The sequence below is a fragment of the Aspergillus viridinutans genome (genome assembly GCF_018404265.1).
Source record: "Aspergillus viridinutans IFM 47045 DNA, scaffold_5, whole genome shotgun sequence".
Classification (NCBI taxonomy): domain Eukaryota; kingdom Fungi; phylum Ascomycota; class Eurotiomycetes; order Eurotiales; family Aspergillaceae; genus Aspergillus; species Aspergillus viridinutans.
In genome coordinates, this window is record NW_025091221.1 from 680,598 (window position 1) to 699,476 (window position 18,879).

The window sequence follows — 18,879 nt, forward strand, 5'->3', positions numbered from 1 at the left end:
GACATTGATAACAGTGGGATGTTGATGGTGATGATGATACCTATCCAGCTGTCATCCGAATTGGGGTTGTTTGTTTGCGATGCAAACAAGATCTGTTCACCCAAGATTTTGGCTGGGCTTCAAGAATAATTCTGATAATCTCCAGATCGATACGAAGTACTCTGAATTACTCTAGGTTGGTTGATCGCTGATGCTACATCAGATCCCACATTACAAAATGGAACTGCGAATTGAAAAGGTTGGCACTCTGCCAATCAAGCAGCTCAATTCCTTCTCCTCAGCATTATGCAGTCTTTTGCTTATTGTTAACGCCTGGGAAACGTGAAAGACCAAGACCATATTTCGCATGGAGCTTGTGAAAGTCAAAAAAAGACGGTATCTAGACTTTGTGTTCAGGTCTAGTCAAGTCCTGGTTCATTTAAGGTGGCTATCTGAGGGGTTAGACTGTATCATGACTACTAGAAGCCTCTACTTGAAACTGGACAGTATCCCAATGAGGGATAAGGACACTGGGTTTGTTTCATATGAGATGGTCAACCCAAAAATGCAACAGAATCAATAGAAGCAGACATGAAAATCTCGATCAGCCTTTCCTGGATTGGGAGAGCCGAGTTACGGAGTCGGACACCAAGCGTTGATCATGGGAAGAGACCAAGGAGCAGTGATGGACCCCTTGCATATCGAGTCAAGCATTGGAAAGGTGTGACACTGCAGCTTCGTCGCAGTCAGCCCACAACTGCTTCAGAATGGATCGCAAGTATGTGACATTATTCGCAAAGCAATGGAAAAGCATTCTCCATAAAAGTATCGAGATATGTACTCAGTACTCGGTACTTTGTGCAAGAAGCGCTTGCTCGGTGGCCTGTGATTTATCCGAGAAGCCGATCAAGAAGAACTAGGAGTAGGTACGGATAGTACTGGCTGATTAGATTAACATTAATAATAATAGCGCCAAACAGCCCAAATCACAACCATTGCCGCTGATTGATTGTGTTCTAATTCTTTATGCATTATGGACCTCTAGCCAAGACTTTCCGGCTGTTTCTTTCAGTTGCCCTCAAGAAATATCCCAAGGAGGAAGGGATGAAATGATATGCCCTTGTCGGTCTTCCGACCACATCCGTCCCTGTGCTCCCTTCGTTGGTCTTTTCTCCGCTATTTATCTTTGACGTCAACCCAGCTCGCTGTAGGCGCCGGCTCCTGGTCCCTCTTTTCATAAACCTGTGATCTCCTTTCCATAACAGACCCTCATGCGGTAACACGCTGCAGTACCGCTTCCGTTGCGTAGCTTTGGTGAAGTCAAACCCCGCGCGATGGCGGCCTCCGATCGCGCCCACGATAACGGCTCCTCCGCTGCCAGATCCCCAGCGCATATGGCGACCACAACAGTCAAGGTGGATGGAATGACATGCGGGGCATGTACGTCTGCTGTTGAAGGCGCCTTCAAGGGTCTGGAAGGTGTAGGAGAGGTGTCAGTTAGCTTGATGATGGGCCGAGCCGTCGTTCATCATGATCCGACCATAATACCTGCGGAAACAATAGCCGAAAAAATCGAAGACTCTGGCTTTGATGCCGAGATCATCTCCACTGACGGCCCGTCGATACGAGCCGATATCCCCGGAGATGCGCAGGATCCGACGCCGCGATTCTCGACTACGACGTTGGCGGTGGAGGGGATGACGTGTGGTGCCTGTACGTCTGCTGTTGAAGGAGGACTCAAAGAAGTCAAAGGCGTCAAATCGATCAACGTCTCATTGCTATCAGAACGAGCAGTGGTGGAGCACGATGCTTCTGTGATCACACCTGAACAGCTCGCGGACATTATCGAGGATCGGGGCTTCGGCGCGACGGTGCTGGAAACCTCAACGCCGCGGGACGGTCCTCGCGACTCGCAGGGAGATGCGGACGCTAAATCTCGCCTCATGACCACAACCGTCTCTATAGATGGCATGACATGCGGCGCTTGTACATCCAGCGTCCAGAGTGCCTTCGATGGTGTTGATGGTGTGGTTCAGTTCAACATTAGCTTACTTGCTGAACGCGCTATCATCGTCCATGACCCTGCTGTTCTCTCAGCCCAACAAATCACCACAATTATCGACGATGCGGGTTTTGATGCAGCTATCATTTCTTCAGAGCCTAAACTGTCTACTTCCAGCTCTATGAACAGCGTAACCCTGAGTTTACACGGCCTGCGCGATGTAGTCGCGGCAAATGACCTAGAAGACTCCCTTCTCCGGAGACCGGGGGTCTACTCGGCGTCCATCAATATGGGCACATACAAGCTTGCAGTTTCGTATGATTCCGCGAAAATTGGGATTCGTACCATCGTCGAGGCGATTGAGGCTGCCGGCTACAATGCCTTGCTGTCTGAGTCGGACGACATCAACGCCCAACTGGAATCTCTTTCCAAAACCAAGGAGGTCCAAGAGTGGCGACGTGCGTTCTTATTCTCTCTCTCATTCGCGGTGCCCGTCTTTGTCCTCAACATGTTGCTTCCCATGTATCTACCGATGCTCGACTTCGGCAAGCTCCCATTATGCGCTGGCGTGTACCTCGGGGACGTGCTATGTTTGTTGCTCACCATTCCCGTACAGTTCGGTATTGGAAAACGATTCTACGTGAGCAGCTACAAATCACTCAAGCATCGCTCACCGACTATGGATGTTCTTGTCATGCTGGGCACATCTGCGGCTTTCTTCTACAGTGTTTTCATCATGCTTGTGGCCATGTTCTCAATGGCCGACAGACGGCCCAGCACCGTGTTCGATACCAGCACCATGCTCATCACCTTCATTACACTCGGAAGATGGCTAGAGAATCGGGCTAAAGGTCAAACGTCAGCCGCTCTCTCGCGACTCATGTCCCTGGCTCCGTCTATGACGACAATTTATGATGATCCCATTGCCGCTGAGAAGCTCGCCGAGGAATGGGAAACCGCCAAAGTTTACCCCGATGAGAAGAAGCCGGCATCATCAAGCGCAGAAAGATCTAGTCCAGGTCACAGAGTGATCCCAACTGAGCTCGTTGAAATAGGCGACATAGTTGTCCTTCACCCCGGAGACAAAGTTTCTGCAGATGGGGTTGTCATTCGAGGCGAAGGCTACGTGGACGAGAGCATGATCACTGGTGAGGCGCTACCCATTCATAAAAAGAAGGGCAGTACCGTCATTGCTGGAACTGTGAATGGCACTAGTTCGATTGACTTCAAGGTCACCCGAACCGGCAAGGACACTCAGCTCAGCCAGATTGTGAAATTGGTTCAGGAAGCGCAGACAAGCCGGGCTTCTATCCAGCGGGTGGCGGATATTGTCGCTAGTTACTTCGTTCCGGCTATCATCAGTCTCGGCCTCATCACGTTCTTTGGTTGGATGTTCGTTAGCCACGTTTTGTCCCATCCACCGAAGATCTTCGTTGCCGAAGGCAGTGGCGGAAAAGTCATGGTTTGCCTGAAGCTGTGCATCTCTGTCATCGTCTTTGCTTGTCCGTGTGCATTGGGCCTCAGCACTCCAACAGCCGTCATGGTTGGTACTGGCGTTGGTGCGCAGCAGGGCATTCTAGTCAAGGGTGGTGCTGTACTTGAAGGCGCAACTAAAATCAACCACGTTGTCTTTGACAAGACTGGCACCCTGACTACGGGGAAGATGACTGTTGCAGAGGCCAGAATTGAACGCCAGTGGGCCTCCAATGAAGGGCGTCATCGACTTTGGTGGTTGATCGTGGGCCTCGCGGAGATGAACAGTGAGCACCCTATCGGCAAGGCCATCTTCTCGGCAGCAAAGGCGGAATCAGGCCACTCCGAGGGCGACGGACTACCAGGCAGCCTGGGTGACTTCAATGCCCATGTTGGTAAGGGAATATCTGCATTGATTGAGCCCGCGTTCAATGGAGAACGGACAAGGTATCGTGTTGTGATTGGCAACGCCGCTTTCCTGCAGTCTCAGGGTGTATCGATTCCTGAATCTGTTGAAGCTGAAGATCAACCCAGCGGCAGCCCGAAGCCTACCGCTGGCATCACGCAGATTCATGTGGCCATCGATCACCAGTTCTCCGGAACCATCTTCCTCCGCGACACTGTGAAATCGACTGCTGTGGCTACGATCGCTGCTTTGCATCGCATGGGGCTCAGAACTTCGCTCGTCACTGGAGATACCCTGTCTGCTGCCTTGTCCATCGCTTCGGCTGTTGGTATACCCTCTGAGTTCGTTCACGCCTCTGCCTCCCCGTCCGACAAACAATCCATAGTTGCTTCGATGCAAGAATCCGGTGACCGCGTCGCCATGGTAGGCGATGGAATCAACGATTCCCCGGCGCTGGCAACCGCATCAATCGGGATCGCTCTGGCTTCGGGAACCGACGTCGCCATGGAAGCCGCCGACATCGTGCTCATGCGGCCAGATGATCTCCTGTCCGTCCCCGCCAGTCTGTCGCTCTCCCGCGCAGTCTTCAGACGCATCAAGCTCAATCTCATGTGGGCCTGCCTCTACAACGTCATCGGCCTTCCATTCGCCATGGGTCTCTTCCTGCCCTTTGGCGGCTTCATGCTTCCGCCCATGGCCTCAGGCGCGGCAATGGCAGCATCAAGCGTCTCCGTCGTCGTCAGCAGCCTGCTCCTGAAATTCTGGAAACGTCCCCGATGGATGGACGCCGAGAAGCTGGAGAAGGAAGCCCAGCTCGGYGGCGCTAGCTCCCACGCCTCCCGGAAAAACTTGTGGGCGGCTGCTCTCTCTGTCTCCGGTCCCGGCAGTCGTACAGGCCCGTTGGGCTGGGCCAGGCGGACAGGTGCGAAAGTCTGGTCGGCTGTCACGGGACGAAGTCCGAGAACAATAGACACTAACGATGGCTATGTCCCTCTACAGGCGGTCGAGCCTGTCGTTTAATTACCTCTGTTCCCCTTCTTGCATGTTTTTCGGTGTTTTGTCTCCTGTGCATTGTTCATAGCTAGGATTCGGCTTATGAAGAACCTGCATGATGGATGTCTCTTCGTCCGCCTACTAATGAATGGGATAGAGATATGTGGCTTCGAGGGGTTGACAGATGTTCATTGATACGTACTATCTCTACGACTGCATCCCTAGTATAATGCAAAAATCCAAATGACACGAAGCAGCAGTACTTGAATCCATGGAATAGTCCTGTAGTCGCACGTAGGTAGTCAAGTCACTTCATATCATTCATCATTGAAGGCCAATAGTTAATATATGACCTGTAGACTGTCGCTCATAGATTTCCTGATCATCATTATATGAAGCAATGCAAGCCCAAGAAACACAATCAACGCAAACAGCGTCTATACATCCTTGTTCTCTGTCGCCTGGGGGGTTTCAGTAGCTTCTGCCGTCGCCGCTGCTGCTGTGGCTGTTGCGGGAGGAGCAGATTCCCCCGCCTCTTTCGCATCGTCAAGCTGGATGTCCCCGTCGCTGTCTGCATTTGCCCGAGACGCCGGCTCCTGGTTCTCCGTTTGTTCCTCAGCAGTGGAACTAGGTTGTTCGGTCTGTGCTGGCGACTGAGTAGCAAGCGCGTTTGCGTCCTGTGCCAGAGTCATCTCGACTCCCTTGCCGTCCTGCAGGCCCATATCCTCTACTCCTAGGATCGGCGGGCCCCGAGCGTGGGGGATCTCCTCAGACGAATCGGCTGGCGCGGGGCTAGTACCACCCATAGTCTCGTTTTGGGCTGTCGTTTCTGAGGATTGCGCTTGGGCTGTCGGTTCCGAAGCGGTGTCGCCCTGAGCCTGCTGTTGCACCTGCTCTGAGTGCGCGACCAATGGTAATGAGTCACCTGAGACTAGACCTACGAGGAACGACTGTCAACATGAAATGTATGGAGACGAGTAAGTGAGAGCGTTACCTTCACTGAGAGTAGCTCCACCGTCGTTGCCCGGGGAAGATGCGCCGGTCAACCAAGGGATCCGAGTGAGCAGGGCTCCACCCAGGGACTCATCGCTTCCTGGGGCATGATCTGGAAACATGAAACTATGCCCTCCTCCGTTCAAGACGCCATTGGCCTGACCGGCGCTGGCTTCTGTGTGAAGTGGAAATATATCAGCGGTACTTGTGACGCAAACGACTCGGTCGACGGCTCGCAGGTACGCAGGGAGGGTTCGATAGTGTGCATTAGGTCGGATAACTAATTCTGCCAGTCTCTGAATGGTATGCGGAGGCTTCGATGCAAAAAATGTCTTTAATGTCGACTTGATGGAATCCAGCAATAACATAAGCGGTGGGGGGAGGGTATCGGTCGAGGAATTAACGAACGACTGTGGTTTGGAGTCTGGCACACGCTCGCCCGATGGAGGCGGCGTGGCAGCTGATGCGGGTATCGTCGACTGTGAGGGGTTCTCTAACTCTGTAGGAGGAGTATTCTCTTTGTTGCTGCTCGGTGGCACTGAGTTGGGTTCTTGCGAGTAGGCAGCGGGAGGGTAGGAAGATGGATGTTGCTGCGCGGCCGGTGATTGGGTCTCGACGTGGAATTTGGGCATGGGAAACGCGTTGTATACATTCTACTTATCTGTCAGCCCTCATGCAGCTTGGATAGAAGGATGAGTAGAGCCTGCGCACATGTTCTAATCGCTCGAGGAGAGGCTCCAGCATACCGGGCCATTTGTCGCTGGACGGGGTATTAGCACTCAATCACATTATAGATAGACTGACACATCGTTGCCCATACTAGTCCATTGTGCCGCCATTGGCGACGGTCTCTAAGCTTTCTTCATCTATAATTGCAAAATGTCAGCGCAAGATAGCTGTAGTAGCTCATGGTGGCATTCCCAGGCTATGTTGCCAGGGATAAAAAGACACCAAGACAAAGCGCGCTCATGCCCAGATGATGGTTTTCACTCTAAGCAGCTTACCCAGTGACATTTTGGCCCCACGCTTCCTTCTCGTCACTCTGTTGTCGAGGTAGTCCCCAGACGCAAGTCGCTTGCTCTAGGTTAATTAATGTAATGGAATGCTATACGCGTGGGGAGCGGCTCTCCCGGCAGTCGAAGCTGGTGATTGGTTGCAGTAATCGCTTATCGGTGCATCACGTGATGGTTATCGGGCCAATTTTTCGATGGAGTCACGAATTTCCCCACGGCGGGCAGACGGAGGGGCCTTGTTTCACTCTCCCCAGACGTTGCAAGCACTGTGGTCGGGTGAGTGACCTTTGAAGAAGACCAATTCTGATTTCCTAGCTTCCATAATCAGTCTTGTGGAAATGTGGAACTCTCCAAAGGTGGGAGTCCTCGGTGGAGGTCAGTTGGGACGAATGCTCGTTGAGTCGGCGAACCGACTTAACATCCAGGTCAATGTTCTGGACGCCGACAACTCCCCTGCGAAACAAATCAGTGCCCACGACGGCCATGTGACTGGCTCATTCAAGGACCGTGAAGCTGTGCGGAAATTGGCGAAGACATGCGACGTTGTGACGGCCGAGATCGAACATGTCGATACCTACGCTCTTGAGGAGATCTCCTCGGAGGTCAAGATTGAGCCTAGCTGGCAAGCGATCCGAACAATCCAGAACAAATTCAACCAGAAGGAACACCTGCGGAAATATGGCATACCAATGGCGGAGCACCGGGAGCTGCTTGAGAACACACCGGCTGAACTCGCCAAAATCGGCGAGCAGCTTGGGTATCCCTTGATGCTTAAGTCGAAGACGATGGCCTACGACGGACGGGGTTAGTGAGAAGACAGAACCGGAATAGACTATATAGAATGTTCTTGTGGCTGACAATGGACGCCAGGAAATTTCCGTGTCAATTCCAAAGACGATATCCCCGAAGCCCTTGAAGCGCTCAAGGACCGGCCATTGTACGCTGAGAAATGGGCCTACTTCAAGATGGTTGGTCTTTTATTCACTTCATAAGTGACTTCGACCTAATACCGACGCTCATAGGAATTGGCCGTAATGGTTGTGAAAACAAAGGACGAGGTCCTCTCATACCCCACTGTCGAGACAGTACAAGAAGATTCGATATGCAAGCTCGTCTACGCACCTGCCCGCAACGTCTCCGACGCCATCAACCAGAAAGCTCAGGAGCTAGCCCGCAAGGCTGTCGCAGCCTTTGACGGCAAGGGTGCCTTCGGTGTGGAGATGTTCCTTCTCGAAGACGACAGCATCATGCTGTGCGAAATTGCCAGCCGCATCCACAACTCGGGCCACTACACGATTGAAGGTTGCGCCCTGTCCCAGTTCGACGCCCACCTCCGCGCCATCCTCGACCTCCCCATTCCCCCACAGAGCCTCGAAATCCGCCAACCGTCCATCATGCTCAACGTCATCGGCGGAGCCGCCCCAGACACTCACCTCAAAGCCGCCGAGGCCGCTCTCGCCATCCCCAACGCCAGCATCCATCTCTACAGCAAGGGCGCTGCCAAACCCGGTCGCAAAATGGGCCACGTCACCGTCACCGCGCCCACGATGCACGAGGCCGAGAAATACATCCAGCCCCTCATCGACGTTGTTGACGAGATCCGCTCCAAGCGCAGCGACATCAAGACGCAGCCCGCCAAGTCCGGTCCGTCGAAGCCCGCCCCCTCCGTCGCCGTGATAATGGGCTCCGACAGCGACCTCAAGACCCTCGTTCCGGGCCTGAAGCTCCTCCGCGATTACTTCGGCATCGAGCCCGCCGTCGACATCACTTCTGCCCACCGCACCCCAACATTCATGGCCGAGTACTCGGCCAGCGCCGCCTCGCGCGGCATCAAGGTCATTATCGCCGCTGCGGGTGGCGCCGCCCATCTCCCCGGGATGGCTGCCGCTCACACCGTCCTGCCCGTGATCGGTGTACCGGTCAAGGGTAGCTCGCTGGACGGTGTGGACAGCTTGTACAGCATCGTCCAGATGCCTAGAGGTATGTCGTCTTCTTCCTTTCGTCCTCTCTCTTAGTTCCCGTGGAAGGCCCGCTAATCGGTCATCCCTACAGGTGTCCCCGTCGCCACGGTAGGAATTAACAACAGCATCAACGCTGCCCTCCTGGCGGCTCGTATCCTTGGCGCATTCGACCCTGCTATCCAGCGTAAGGTGGAGGCGTATGCCGAGCAGGCTAGATACGAGAACATGGAGCTAAAGGGGACCAAGATGCAGGAACTCGGATGGGAAAAGTACTTTGAACAGATGTAACAGAATATAATAGCTAGATGGGATTACTGATGAGAATGGCTGAATGACTCTACCGACTTACGGAATATCAAGGGATGACAGAAGAACGAGACAGAATTAGAGATTACGTACTCGAAACTAGTCATACAGATCATAGCGTGACAGCCACAAGACATCATAAACAGATACTGCAAGCATAAAACTCACGAACGCGAAAACATGATATCTCAAAGCAAGTACATACGTCATCAGTCAGGAACAAAGGAAATATTGAAGGGAGTGGGCAGACATTTGTCCCTCATAGCTCATGTTACCTTTAAGCGGTCTGTGGGTTGAAGGCCTCAGGGGTGCCTCGGACGGTAAGCCCCTCGGCAGGGACCTTCACAGCGGCCCCATTCTGATGACCGTTGGTGTGGTGGCCGTTGGTGGCCCCGTTGCTGAAGGCGTTGTCCATCTCATCTGCGAATCCACGCGAGGGAAATCCAGTCTTTGGATATCCATCAGCACCGACCTGACCACCCTGGGTCGCTCGACCATCGGCTCCCTCGGTGGGTCGGCCATCAGGCCTCTCTCTCAGCCGGCTCTCGGCCGTCTGGTGAGGCTTGCGTTGGACGGACGCGAGCTTGGGGATGTCCTTGGACTCAGAGGCGCTGCCGATAGAGAAGATTGGGCATTCCCAGCGCTCTCCCTTGCGTGCGAGCTCAGTGTATTCAGTAGCCTTGGTGGAGACTACTCCAGGGAGCTTGATGTCTGGGAACATCGAGTCGTGAAGAGTAGTGACTGTCTGGATCTTGGTATCACGCTGAGCAATTTCTTGAGCCTTTTGCTTCTTCTCGGTCAGTTTCGCGCGGGCAGCGTCCATGTAGCGCGAGTAGATGTTGGGAGCATTTTCAGGATCCTGCTTGGTAGCTTCCTTTGCACGCTGAACCTCTTGGTTGACTTCAAACGCAAATGCATCACCCTTGACGAAGGCGTCATGGATCTGCTTTTCAAGCACCTTCTCCAGGGTAGGTCGGACAATGTTAAAGAGCATAGGCTTGAAGATGGCAAAGAGGATCTTGTGCTTGGACTTCCTCAACTTGATGTCGAGATCGTGAATCTTTACCGTCACCTTGTCCAGTTTGATAAAGTGCTGACGGTCCTCCTTATGAGCCGTGGAGGCCGCGATCTTGAAACCAAAGCCCTCGTTACCGAGGAAGATGTCCATGACACCCTTGTCTGTGATTGAAGGGAATCCCTGCTTCTTCTTGATATAGTAACTGACATCTAGCGAGGAGTTAGTAAAACATAAACCCGCAAAACCGTCATGTTTCGATATTGAACCTACCCCTGAGGTCGGCTTGAATACCCGATACCGAGATCATGATCTGAGCAAGGAATTAGTTTAAGTTGGCAACGAACATAACTGGATAACGCGTGACGAACCTTGTTGTCTCTCTTATTACTGATGTTCTTCCGACCCCAGCGGAAATAGTTATCACTGCCAAATTCCACGACATTCGGCATCAGATTGTCACTCTCGATGACGAGATTCTCAACAACCTGTGAACATTGCAACGTTAGTCACATGGAACTCTCAAGACAGATTCTTGATGCAGACTCACCACGTCGGCCATCGGATCGGACACCTCAATGCGAGGCACAGGGACATAGCGAACGTTCTCAAAGACCGAAGGCAAGATGACATCTCTGATATCCTTAAGCAGGTGCTTCTTGAAAGCAACATTACCACTAGCGTCTCGACCAAGGTCATTGAAGAGTTTCTCCAAAGCTGAGCGGAATGCTCGATTCTGAGGGTCTTGATTGAACTGATCGCCTATGAATCTAATCTCATCGAGGATCCGATCGGTATGATCCTTGTAGCGGTCGCGCAACAGGTAACGACCGTGATCGTACAATCGGTCCCATTCACGGTCGCAGTCCTCCTGCATGATGTAGCCTTGTTCCTGCAAGGTTTTCCTGCTCGAGTCAGAACTATCCGGCTAGTCTACCTTTGGCGGGCCGGACTTACCTGATGAAGGTGTCCATGTTCTTGAACCAGCCTCTGAGTTCCGGGTCCCTGTCTGCATCGCGGTAGATTTTGTCGAGTGAATCGAAGAAATCATCCAAGGACGTGCTGTTTGCAAATCGTTCAATGAGAGTCTGGCAAGAATATTAGCTTCACAGTCAGCGCTATTCTTCTGGTCACTCACCTTGAGATTGGTTTCCATCGATCTGATTCTTTCGTTGCCACGAAATTCCTTTGTGGTTCCAGCACCTTGTTGGGAGATGTCTCTGCTGTGGCGACCGTACTTCTCAGCAAGAGAAAGGAGCGTGCCAACAGCTTGCTGGTCTATTGTAGGCCGCAACGTTAGCGTCTATCCCAGGCTTCTGATCTCTGAATTGAACTTACAATCAGGATGACCCTGGATTTCAATAACCATCTTCTTCAATCGCCAGATAACTTGCTCGCGTCTCTCCTTAGGCATTTTCTGCTCCATGTAGCTACGAGTCCGCTCCTTGAGCTCCTGGGCCCGACTCTTCGCTTGCTCAGAGACATCCTCTGGGACCTTCTCTTTGGCCTTCTGGGCTGCCGCACTGACACCAGCCTGGGCATCGACATCCTTAGCAGTGGCAGGGTCCTGGCCACCCGTTGCAGATTGAGTCGCAGTGTTTGCTACATCACCAGCTTCTTCCTATGAGAGAAGTGAGCATGCGAGTACGTAAGCTGTCAGAAAAGGGTCTTACCTTGCTTTTCTGCAGGCGAGACTTGAGCTGGTACTTGGGGATATCAGGCTTCTCGTGCCAGACATTCTCCTCAGCAGGTTGGTCGACTTGGGACAGCTGCTCTTGTGAAGGTCGAACCCTGTCGGCAGCCTGCTGCGAGACATCACCAGCCATGTCACGAGCAATGATCATAGCATCGTTCACTGTGAAGCGTCAGTACGATACTTACCTCGGCACTGACTTCCAAATGAGGCCACTTACAGAGCTTTCTGAACTCGCCGTTTGTGATCAGGAGAGTACCCAGGGTTTTTAATCCTTCGACGGCCTTGTCGGCGTCCTGCTGGGCTGATTCTTTGCTCACTGGAACATTTGGCTGTACCGGCACTTCGCTGATCTTTTGAGCTTCCCAGATAAAGTCTTGCAATAACTGGCCCTCATTCTTGCTAAGAAAGAGTTTCTTAGCTTCATCAATGACCACCCGGAGATCCTTAACCAGGACCTGGCCCTCGCTGGACAGTTCTTTAGAAGGCGACGCCAGGGCCTTGGAGGTAATGGCACTGTTCAAGGCGACATCACATTGCTTGTTCTACAGAGACACTTTATCAGTATTATGCACGACATACGCGCCTTGACGCATTCTGCGAGGATGATCCGTGGACTAACCGATGGAAGCTTGCCGTTTTTGAAAGCTGTATGGTCCATTAGCCTGAAATAATTGCTGAAGGATAGGTGCTCCAATCTTACCTTGATATATCCCGAACAACTGCAGCTTCTGGTTGAGGTCCTGGAGCAATATCACAGTCAGAGCACTTCATTGGAAGCGTAGAGTTGTATTGGTATGCGTACCTTTTCCTTTTGCTTAGGGTCCATAGGACGATTGACAGTTCTGGACGGCATGATGAGGTCTGTTGGCACCGCTAATGGATGGCTTGCGACCGACAATGACAATCAGATAATGTTGAGATAGAAATTATGATTGCCACAAAGAGACCTCGATGGTCACTTGAGAAAGGGATAGATAAGCTCCGCTAATACTTGGTTTGGAGGAAAGAAAGAGACGAATAACAGACAGATAGAATCAAGTGAACTAGAAGAGAAACAGATAACGAAGATCGCGTCACAGGGGTATCACCGGAATGGAGGACGCGAAGGGCGAGAGGAATGTGTGTTCAGTTGAGGTATGAAGATCAGTGATGAGGAAGACAGGACAACTATGATCAAGAGTGACGAGGCCAAAAGTGTTTGGAAGTAGGTGGATTGCGGTGACCTATTTAAATAGTTTCTAGACAACTGATATCAGATCAAGAGGGGGGCAAGGAAGAGGAGAGAAAAGTTGTTCGTGGGTGACATCGATTATGACTGTTATTGATAGGGGGTGCAACCCTTCCCTGGATGCTTGACGTCACCGTGTCGTGGGTTATCGGTTTGCGCTGAGGGTTATAGCTACTAAAGTTGGGAGTACCTGAGGTGTCCGGGCAGAGGAGCGAGTACCTTACTCTTGCTTTTGGTTGGGTTCCTGAGCATGAACGATACGTAAGAGAGGCCTTGGTCCAGCATGTGCATATGAGTTCCGACGAATATGAGCTCATACGTGATCTTGGCTGAAGACGATCAGTCAATCAATCAACGGGGACGAGGCAACTAAACCAAAGGGGGCAAGACCATCATCTGTAATACTGTAGGTTATGAACAAGGAACTATCCATCGCCTACTCGATAAAGTTCAGAGCATGACGAAAAGCTTGAGCTTCTTCCTAGCTAGCCATTGAATCTTGACGATTCATCTGATTCATCTTATGTTCACACAAGAAAATGTACATGGTAGAGCCAAAGTCAGCTATCTATGCTGATTCCCCCATCTGCATCAGCCCACGGTTTACAGCCCACAAGGCAGAAACGAAACTGAAGCCTCTGCGCTCTTGTTGGCTCGATCTCCTCTTCTACGGAGCAGGGACTAAGTTGGCGTAGGGCGTACCCACTTTGGTAGTTTGTCCCAGTAACCTTGAATCCAGAAGGCTTGGCACTGAGCATCGTTTTTCGTAGCCACAAAGCACGAATTATCCAGTCTAGAGTTTTGACGTTGGCAAAGAGAGTAAGTTCGCAGCGAACAATGTGAAATCATAGCTCCATAAGACGGGCTACGTGGTCTATTTGCCATCCCGAGCAGGTTTCGATGCGCTGGGAATCGTTCCGCGATGACTTGGTCAAGGTCCAGACAAAGTTGTACTGGGGCTTTTGGTGGATCATCAGTCTGACGTCAGGAGTCGATCTGCCCACCACTTCAGCACTCCACAGTCCAGAGTCTACAAACGCTGCATACTACCTCTGTTACCTCTTATTCAGCCCAATACCATGGCCAATTGCAGGTATTTCTTCCGTCGAGTTTCCTGGATAAAGAAAGTGGGGACGGGGAAAGCAGCTGTAAGTACCATGTAGTAGAGATCGCAATTAATTGCATGCGTACCAAATACAAAAAATAGCTGTTGAATGTTCCACTTCGTCCATATCATGCAATGCGGAGGGATGGTTTGTTCAGACAGTCTAGCTATCGTCTCAAGGTCACACATTTCGATGCCTCCCAAAATAGGCGCATTTCTGCAGCTTAGAGTAGATGAGCACAGGTTAACTGTCCTCGACAGCCTTCTCTGGAGGACAACAAGAAGTTCCTCAATGGGTAGGATCAGTCATTTAGCGGACAAATATTCAGCTCTTCGATTCGTTCATAGACCATAATGGCCAAGATCATAGCTAGGATATCCACCACCCGCAGATGGGTGCAAGGGTGGTCCGGCCACATAATGCCCTGCACCTGGAATGTAAATCGCGGGTGACTGCATGAGCCGTTTTCGAGCAGACGCTGAAACTGTCTGGAATGCGTCAAGAAGCGTTGCGATTCCCCATTTCCTAAGGCAGTACTGGAGGAGATCCTGGGTATAATCCAGGCATACGATCGCTCGTGCGTGACAGTTCGCGCGGTCCTTATTGTTGATCATGGGTGGTTCTGGTGTCTCAAAAGGGATGTTGGGAAGGGGCGGCACCGAGGGGTTCAGGACGAGTTCTGAATGTCGGTCCAAGAGGTCGAGGAACCAGCTACTGACCTGGTATGCTCGCTGAATGTCAAGATATGTCATCAATGGCACTAAGCTCGGGCTTTCCAAAATCTGGTGAAGTTTGCGGATGTAATCCATGCAACGCTCGAACAACAGAACCTTCGAATAGTCGGATGTTCCGATAAATCGATGCATAGGCGACAAAATGATGACGGTCGTGTAAAGCGACTCCAGTGTGTATAAAATAGTGAAAGGCCCTACAGTTTTCTGAGGAGCATTCTCGAGCCATTCCTGGGCTTTGTAGCACAGGCTCCAGGTGGAGGTCGCATTTGGGAGGGATGCCTCATTTTCGTATTCGTACTTATTATGATAAGCAGTGGACAATATTTGCCGAACTTTGACTATATGCCAAGCAGGTTGCGCACTGTGCAAAAAGACATCGCTCGCATCTGCAAGAGCAAAGCCAGGTGCTGTGGTAACTGACGGTAAAGCGACATTGACAGACCCGTCAGAGAAGGAGAGTGTTCTCTCCAACGCGGTGCTTACACCCCTATTCTCAATTAAATCAGTGAAATTTAGCTTGTATCAGAATGATGTAGAAGCACAAACCTATCCAAGCAGTAGACGCAATGATAGACAATCCGGCGAATATCTAAACGATCAGGAGTAGACAATACTTCCAAAGGAGGGTCTTGATGCAAACCAAGATCAACCATTGCTCGGACGGCCGTGCCTACAAGATACCAACTGCGGAAGTAGTTAGGGTCGAAGAAGGAATACTGCGCAAGCAACAGTATCCCCTGAATGCCAACCACCGATCCTGGGCGAAGAACTTCTTCGGCGTATTTCAGCGCCCCAGAAATCAAAGATAATGCCCTTTGATGATCTCCGTCGCCAGGCTGATACGACGTCGACGCAGACGAGATGGCTAAAACAAGGCGTAAAATCCAATGATCAAATGGCTTGGCGAAACGACCACCGGACTGGTATACGGCATCGACAGACGTCCAAAAACTTGTTTCGACGAAGAAAGGCAGCTGTGTGTATAGGTTGTCGAAATAATGACGCAAAAGGGGTGTTATTTCATGGCGTGAGGGTAATAACTGCGATGATAATTTCGGCAGCGGCTCGGCAATTGCCAATGATAGTAGAAGATTGGCGAAAGACGTACTCGAAGTAATACCGTGGAAATCTCGCGAGGTGGCATTGACGGACCTAGAACGGCTGGTCAGCAGCGAAACAACGAGGGCAATCGAAGATGAACGGACAAAAAGCCGAAATCTCCAACGAGGTCGTCAATGTCGGAAACCTCTTTGCGATGTGATTGAGCGACACAATCCGGCGATGAACCTGTAGTGATAGAGCTTTCCCGGACAGTTCCTATTTCATCCGTTGAGAAAGATTCCTTGCGATACCGCAGGCTCGCAATCTGTTTTTCAAGTCGCTCACAGTAGCCTTCCAAGGACGCTACATAACTTCTCTCTTTTCCTCTGGCAAACTCGTCACTGGCACCAGAGCAGGTGCTCGCTTTCCCTACTCTTTCGCACGCGGAGCAGGCAGGAAGTTTCCCATCGCATTTTATTTTCGCTGTTCGGCATCTCGAGCAAGCGGCAACCGGCCGGCTAACTTTGAGAAGTGGTTTGTCTAGAAATGAATTTGCCGACATTCTAACATAGTATTACCTGGGCTGCATGTCAGAAGACCGGGAAACAGATTGCAACAGAGTATGACGTGTCTGAAAACACCAGGCGCATACCGAATGGCGGACGGACAATGGCTGAGATTCATGTGAAATGCGCGCAGCATATCAGATATAAGAACAGTCGCTGAAATGTAGCCTGCCGAAGCAATCAGAAGTCTTGCGAGCGAAGAGCGCGACCGAAAGAAGATCAAAATAGAGGCTGATTCATCTACTACCTTAATGACTTTGGGAATAAGGAATTCAAAGAAGATGGCAGAAGTACCTCAGGATCGATCATTAGTTGCTTTGACAGACTGCTCTTATCAGAACATTCGGCTCCTGCGGATTTCTTTTTGCTTTTTGTGACCGTGTACGTTTGTAGTAGTAGCGAGAGACCTAGTAGAGGAGATTATCGATGTCAATGTCAAGAATAGCCGACTACCATATCCTGTGAAAATATTAGTGATATTTACCGAAAAATCACGAGGTCATCAATGGAGGACGTTAGTAGCGGATTTGCTCCGCGTCGAAAGTCACTAATTGGGGTACCTTGAGGAGATAGAAAGGGATAGATTTAGGCGAGGCAAAGCGGTAAATGGGTTACCTTGACCAAAGGGGAAGTACCTAATTGAAGGCGACAAGTTCATGCCACCAACTGGGTCAGCCTGCAGTGGTGTGTATCCAACAAAGCAGCATGACCGTTATGCCGCGGGTAAGGCAGTAGTAGTGTGAGCAGTAGATACGTCGTCGTATATAGCGCAAGTAGGAGAAATCATCCTCTGCTGATCTTCTTCCTAGACTGATTTAACTCTTCCTCTTCCGTTGGGTTCCCTTTTTCCCCACCTCTTAAGAACACCCCACCTTCCGTACTCCGTACCCTCTCCACCATGCCCAGCAGCTTATCTCTTTGGCAATGGAGTACTCTATCTCTGTGCCGATAATCGAATACAAGAGTAACTGTCCTAATTTTCCTTCCATGAATACTACAAGCGCCCGCGGAGGAGATGATAGAAACATGATTGGGGGGCTTCCTCCTGAGCTCCAGATGCATGCTACAGACCAACGCATATGCGTATCCTCCGCCAGGCATCTTCCAGACAAGATGACAAGAAGTCCTGTCCCCGATTAACAAGCTTCAACACAGATGGCTGTCATGCCGCAGCACTACCATCCTGGTCCTCTCTACTATGAAATTGTCGGATGTCCGGAACGAGCTGCTTTGTGTCCCTTGTCTATAGTGCATGGTTGGTGCACGTGTCCAACACGCATCTGTTATAGACCTTACGCTGTCAACTTACACAGGTTTCAATCTGGGTCTTAGCTGGTTGTCATTTGCAATCCAATTCCAATATCAGTTTCTAAATGCCCTTCCTTTCACAACAAGCTTGCTTGACCCTGCAGACCAGACTCGGATTTCTAATACTTGAGGGCCTCAATGGCAGTTTTCAAATCCCTCGTTGCCGATAATGAGATATGGGTTAGGCACTAGCTTGGCCAGCTCAAACAACTCGGTCAGAACTTGAATATACCGGGCTACATACTTATTGGTCTCCCTAGCGCCATCCTTCCCTATAATCCCAAACCGAATACAGTACGTCCACCCTTGAAATCTGTGGTTTCACTTCTAGTGAAGGTTATCAGTAATTCGGATGCCTTCGATTCGGTGAAATAACCGACCAGTCACTTGTCGTAGCGAAAGACTGGACACTTCTGGTGACTGCTCAAAAAGAAGGCGAGCAAATTCATCCCCATTGCAGCGGTATCAAGAAACATAGTTGAAGCTCTGTTTGCCCTCACTCATGGCTTTGAGAACCTCCGCAATTTGCTTGGTCACGGAAGTCTTGTAGTTAATTGAAGACTCAGTAAGAATTCCCATGTTAGCCATCATGTGATCCCCCGAAGGAAGTAAGTACCTTGGGAAACGCATTACACTGAGTGGACCGCCGCAGTATATATTGACCTCGCCAGGATCTGGTTTCCACCCGATTTAGGAAGCTCCAAGTCATATGAGACCTCAAGCAATGCTTGCCGCTGTTAGCAATAATGCCTTTCGTGATGGACCGTCAGACGAGCAATCAGAGAAAAGTATAGTCGTGCTCGCAGTCGCAGTCGATGTTTCAATCAGAGAGACCTGCTGCAACACCATGCTTGACATCTAGCATGAATAGTCTCCTCAGAGCAACCCCTTCGCTGTGTAGAGCACGTCAACGACAGCTGTAAATTTCAATAACACGAAGCATCCCTGCGAGAGGTAACAGGAAGCAGAGTTCCTGCTCAGGAGCCAATCATCCATTGAGGAATATGACCTAGTTTATACATCGGGGGTCAAAAGTATCCGGACATTCCGCCTTTCCGC

General features: G+C 50.9%; 5 protein-coding genes across 5 annotated transcripts; 2 read left to right on the forward strand and 3 right to left on the reverse strand.

Annotated features, from left to right (window-relative positions):
- Window positions 1-1,313: 1,313 nt before the first annotated feature.
- ctpA (Cu(2+)-transporting P-type ATPase CCC2) lies at window positions 1,314-4,880 on the forward strand (the record flags this gene model as incomplete). Its single annotated transcript, XM_043270360.1, has 1 exon — window positions 1,314-4,880. One exon carries the CDS (start codon window positions 1,314-1,316, stop codon window positions 4,878-4,880), a length of 3,567 nt encoding a protein of 1,188 aa, XP_043126295.1.
- A 410-nt stretch (window positions 4,881-5,290) lies between these two features.
- On the reverse strand, window positions 5,291-6,860 carry Aspvir_007179 (uncharacterized protein; the record flags this gene model as incomplete). The annotated part of the gene is made up of 5 exons (XM_043270361.1): window positions 5,291-5,790; window positions 5,848-6,499; window positions 6,558-6,606; window positions 6,667-6,712; window positions 6,851-6,860. The coding sequence occupies 5 exons, from the start codon at window positions 6,858-6,860 to the stop codon at window positions 5,291-5,293; spliced, it is 1,257 nt and encodes a 418-aa protein (XP_043126296.1).
- Window positions 6,861-7,197: 337 nt separating this feature from the next.
- Window positions 7,198-9,108, forward strand: Aspvir_007180 (phosphoribosylaminoimidazole carboxylase ADE2; the record flags this gene model as incomplete). The annotated part of the gene is made up of 4 exons (XM_043270362.1): window positions 7,198-7,663; window positions 7,730-7,827; window positions 7,882-8,839; window positions 8,912-9,108. 4 exons carry the CDS (start codon window positions 7,198-7,200, stop codon window positions 9,106-9,108), a joined length of 1,719 nt encoding a protein of 572 aa, XP_043126297.1.
- Window positions 9,109-9,403: 295 nt separating this feature from the next.
- Window positions 9,404-12,690, reverse strand: Aspvir_007181 (uncharacterized protein; the record flags this gene model as incomplete). Its single annotated transcript, XM_043270363.1, has 12 exons — window positions 9,404-10,353; window positions 10,415-10,454; window positions 10,513-10,629; window positions 10,692-11,046; window positions 11,099-11,229; window positions 11,280-11,419; window positions 11,480-11,762; window positions 11,815-11,996; window positions 12,055-12,379; window positions 12,457-12,482; window positions 12,538-12,577; window positions 12,640-12,690. 12 exons carry the CDS (start codon window positions 12,688-12,690, stop codon window positions 9,404-9,406), a joined length of 2,640 nt encoding a protein of 879 aa, XP_043126298.1.
- Window positions 12,691-14,512: 1,822 nt separating this feature from the next.
- On the reverse strand, window positions 14,513-16,508 carry Aspvir_007182 (Zn(II)2Cys6 transcription factor; the record flags this gene model as incomplete). The annotated part of the gene is made up of 3 exons (XM_043270364.1): window positions 14,513-15,392; window positions 15,452-16,057; window positions 16,111-16,508. 3 exons carry the CDS (start codon window positions 16,506-16,508, stop codon window positions 14,513-14,515), a joined length of 1,884 nt encoding a protein of 627 aa, XP_043126299.1.
- Between the last annotated feature and the right edge of the window lie 2,371 nt (window positions 16,509-18,879).